General features: G+C 44.6%; 1 protein-coding gene across 2 annotated transcripts in view; it reads right to left on the reverse strand.

Moving 5' to 3' along the window:
- Positions 1 to 484: 484 nt before the first annotated feature.
- Positions 485 to 4,089, reverse strand: part of Anxa13 (annexin A13) — a 53,124-nt gene continuing 49,519 nt past the window's right edge. For both annotated transcript variants that reach the window (XM_015486438.2, XM_015486439.2), the window contains 2 exons: positions 3,534 to 3,646; positions 485 to 1,126 (listed from right to left, as the gene is read on the reverse strand). In XM_015486438.2, the coding sequence (XP_015341924.1) occupies positions 1,007 to 1,126; positions 3,534 to 3,646 (233 nt within the window). In that variant the 3' untranslated portion in view covers positions 485 to 1,006. The remainder of the gene's footprint in view (positions 1,127 to 3,533; positions 3,647 to 4,089) is intronic.

Consider the following 4,089-nt stretch of genomic DNA (forward strand, 5'->3'; position numbering starts at 1 on the left):
TTATGCTACTGAGCAGTGGCCAGGCACAAATACTTATCCAATGAGTGTAACTGTAATTATGAGACCAAAGTGCCCAGGTTCTCTTGACAGGTCCCTCTACGTCTGACTCCATGTGACTATGAGACCAACATCTTGCAACAGAGATTCTATTGGTGCAGAACTTGAGAGGCAGGTTATGGGCCTTGGCCTTATTGGCACTTTGCTTAGCTTAATGGTGTTCAAAGATCCGAAGGAAGACAGATGAGTCAAATGTCTCAGAATGAGAAAACCCAGTTAAACCAGGCAGAGATTAGGGCAGTTTACCCCTACTTGCAGGTCACATGGGCAGGTCACTGTTTCCTTGCTGCCAGCCTTGATCCCTGTCCTTGGTGATTGTCAATAGATGTAGCTGTGCATTTTCCCAAATGTGTTTGCATTTCACTAGTCCTATAATTTCCAGAACAAGAGCCCAAACTACTCAAGCCAGTTTGGAAAAGCAACTGACTAGGCATAATCCACAACTTTAATTAACATTGAGGCTTTGAAATTGAGCACTCAGAAGGAAAATTAACAAATTGGTTAAATTTGTCTTCCCTGTACTATAACCATTCAGTCTTTACTGGAACCACGTACACTCCCACATTCTTGTGTGATAGGTATTCTTAACATTTTATTACAAATGCATAGGGTTTTTGTATTTTATTATTATCATTGTTATTATTATTATTGTTATTATCAACTGCTGATTTTATTTGTGCTTGGAAAGCTTTCAGTTACCATGTTAAAGGAAGGTTAGGAGGCAACCTAGATACAGGCTAAGCCAGCATTCAAGATGACCCATCCAAGTGTCTTGAGGCTGTTGCTCTTAATGTAAATAGCTTTGGCCTTTCAGCTGCTTAAGATGCCAAGAAAACAAACCAGGACTTGAGGGGTTTTGGTGCCATGGTCCCGTTTTCAAGCTTGATTCGGAATGTGCTCTTGATAAAGGCAGTTTCTCCCTGTGTTCCTCCTAATGCTCTGGCTTAGATCAGTGCAAGAGGGCCAGCAGCAATTTCTGGAAATCCCCAGAGGTGTCCGAGCGAACCATGTCAGAGAGAGACTTCTGATACTTCTCCTGGAACTTGGCCTTTATGCCCTGTAGGTCCACCTGTAGGAACGATAATGGAAGGGGGGACCCCAGCATTGATAGTGTGTTCCCCATGAACAGTCAGCTAAGCCCTCACACTCATTTGCCTTAAACAGCCTTTAGGGGTAGGGCTATCATCATTTCCATTTTGTGGATGGGAAAAGGAAAGCTGAGTTCAGTTCCCCAGAGGTGTCTGCATGTAGTTGTATGAGCCATTAAAACTGTATTGATGGAATCCAAAACCTGAACGTCAGAATGGTTTTTATGTGTTACAGAATAGAATTTTTATTTTTGAGTTTTCTTTCAAGTTATTTGTGTTCGGATTTAGAAAGGAATCATTCTTGGATATCAGGATTGTTCAAAAACAGGTGATGGGCCCCGCTCAGGTGATAGGTCAGAGTTTGCTAACCCTTGGTAGAAGACAAAGGAAATTATCATAACGGAAACCTCAGATGAAGCATTTTTTTCCCCTTATACTCTGGATAAGCACGGATATTAGAACCTGTCAACAAAATTCAAATCATTTGTAGGACTAGTTTAAAGCTTAAAAACCTGGGTGCTGTGGATGAGGATAGACCTCAGGAGGAAAACAGCCAAGAAGATCACTCTGCTAAGGACTCCTTCCAGCTAAGAGGGAGGTAACGTGCATCAGAAAAGATATAATTCCAGATTGAAGAAAATGAGTCTCATAAAAGAAACAAAGAGCCCTCTGTAACCAGGAGTATTTTTTCTTTTTTTTTGGTTTAGGCTCTGCCTTGCACTGCGAACCTAGAAACTGTGGCTCAGGTATCTGATTCTTTATTCTTCTGCCCCAGTTAGAGGGCTGAACTGAGAGAGAGAAGGTGGGGGAGTGAGGGATTGTTTGAAGTGGACACTGAGCAGGAGGAGAGGGACTGTTGGAGGCAGATGGCTTGTGTCCCCTGCTCCCCTGTCTGGCTCCTTACTTAGTGCTGGGGGATGGGTGAGAAGGTGTGGGTCAGGATGCGGGCTCAGTGGACCTCTGTTGTGGCTGTGAGGGATTAAAGGATCTGGCTAAACTCTAAGTGGCTAGGAGAAACTGTCTCAGGACACTGGTCAATACTGAGAGGGGACAGAGCATTCTGGAACTGAACATTCCATGGTCTAGGTCAGGGTGAACATGGAGCCCTGGACAGGCACTCTGGATGGATCCAATCTCCCTGGGGCTCTTTCAGAACCTTGGGTCTGTTCTGTTGTGAACCTCGAGACCTCTGGTGTCTTGGGCTGGGAGATGCATTGCTAAGAGCCAGACAGCCAGAGCCGGAAGTCTTCTAGAGAGGACAGAGGAGGAGAGCACTCCAGGAGAGCGGCAGAGAGGCTGAAGAGAAGAGAGGGAGGAGAGAGAAGCAGACTTAGGAAAAAAGACAAGTCATGGAGGAGGAGGGAGAGAGGGGGAGGAGATATTCCAGGAATAGAAAGAAAAAACGAAAGAACTGTCTTGCTGCGAAGTTTTATTTAAAACCAGCGTCAGATGTTAAGTATTTGTCAAAAGGAGTGGATCAAGATTTGGCCTGGCACTTCTCCCTCTCCCTTTGTCAATTTTTAGGGGGAAGATGTCTGTGGTTTTCACCTGCTTTGTTCTACTTCATCCTCCAGGGCTGCCACTGCAGAGAATGCCCTTTCCCCTTGACGTCACACCCTTTCTATCTGTGACCTGATGTCCTGAAGCGTTAGCTCGGCATCTTGGCAGCTGCTCCCAACCTTTTGGCAATTCATTCCCTTTTCTTTCTTAGACACGTACATTCTTTGACAGGGGACAAAAATTGGTCCTTAAAGGGTAAAAAGGACCCTTAATCTTTTAACGTATAAAGGTGCATTGCTATTCCTGGAAATAAACAATTCAAACGGCACATAAATGGATCAACAATACTGTCTGTGGTTTTAAAAAACATTTGGTTGGTGGAGGGAGGTTGTCAATTAGAAAAAATAAGTGTGTGAACCAGATCCTTAGGGGGACAATAAGGAAAAGGTTGAGAAACACTCTTAGGCTAAAGTGTTCCTTGTGCAAAAATTGTGCTTCTATGGTGTGTTCAATTTAAAAAGGGCTCGCTGAGGAACTGGGGAGTCATTTGCTTATTATCTCTGTGGCCGGGCAACCTCCTTCAGTGTCCCTGTTTTGGCTTCCTTAAAATGGAGCTGGGCGTAGCTTCTGTAAGTTCCCCTCCACACAGTACCACGAACTCTCCAGAGCCACAGAGGACAAAAATAGAAGCAACTATCATTATTGTATTTTTATAAAAAGAAACAGATTGAAGCAGAGCATAGTCTTCTACAAATTCTGGGAAGGCAGGGACCATCTCTGTTTTGCTTTTCCTGTAAATAGGTCCTTAATGAAAACTACTTGTCCATGACATCAGTCGTGGGCAAAAGAGAAGGTGCAGCTGCCTCTTTGGAGTGGAGTGTGTCTTACCTTATCCCTGGTCACCAAGATGCGGATTAACGTTTCCTCATCGGTCCCTGCACCTTTCATGGACTTATACAGACAGTCGGCCAAATAGCCATCCAGGTCCTGAGCGCATCTCACTGGGCAGGATGAGAAAAGGATAGGGGTGGTGTTCACAATTTGATGGGTAACATGGAAACCCTACCAGGGCCCGGAGTGGCCCAGAGTGGCCCCTGGCAACCCTTGGAGCTGACTGACCCCTGAGACAGAAGTTTGGAAGAAGCTGATGTCACATTGTTTTGGAATGAGATCTGGAAGATTCCCCAGGTCAAGATACCAGGGCCTTCAACCAGAGCCAGATCAAAAGCACTTCAGCAGAATAAACAATGCTAAGCAGGAAGTGTGAATCAGGCGGTATAGCGATACCAGACTTCAAACTATACTACAGAGCAATAGTAACAAAAACAGCATGGTACTGGTACCAAAACAGGCGGGTGGACCAATGGTACAGAATAGAGGACACAGAAACCAATCCACAAAACTACAACTATCTTATATTTGATAAAGGGGCTAAAAGCATGCA

Source organism: Marmota marmota, unplaced genomic scaffold, assembly GCF_001458135.2.
Source record: "Marmota marmota marmota unplaced genomic scaffold, marMar, whole genome shotgun sequence".
Classification (NCBI taxonomy): Eukaryota; Metazoa; Chordata; class Mammalia; order Rodentia; family Sciuridae; genus Marmota; species Marmota marmota.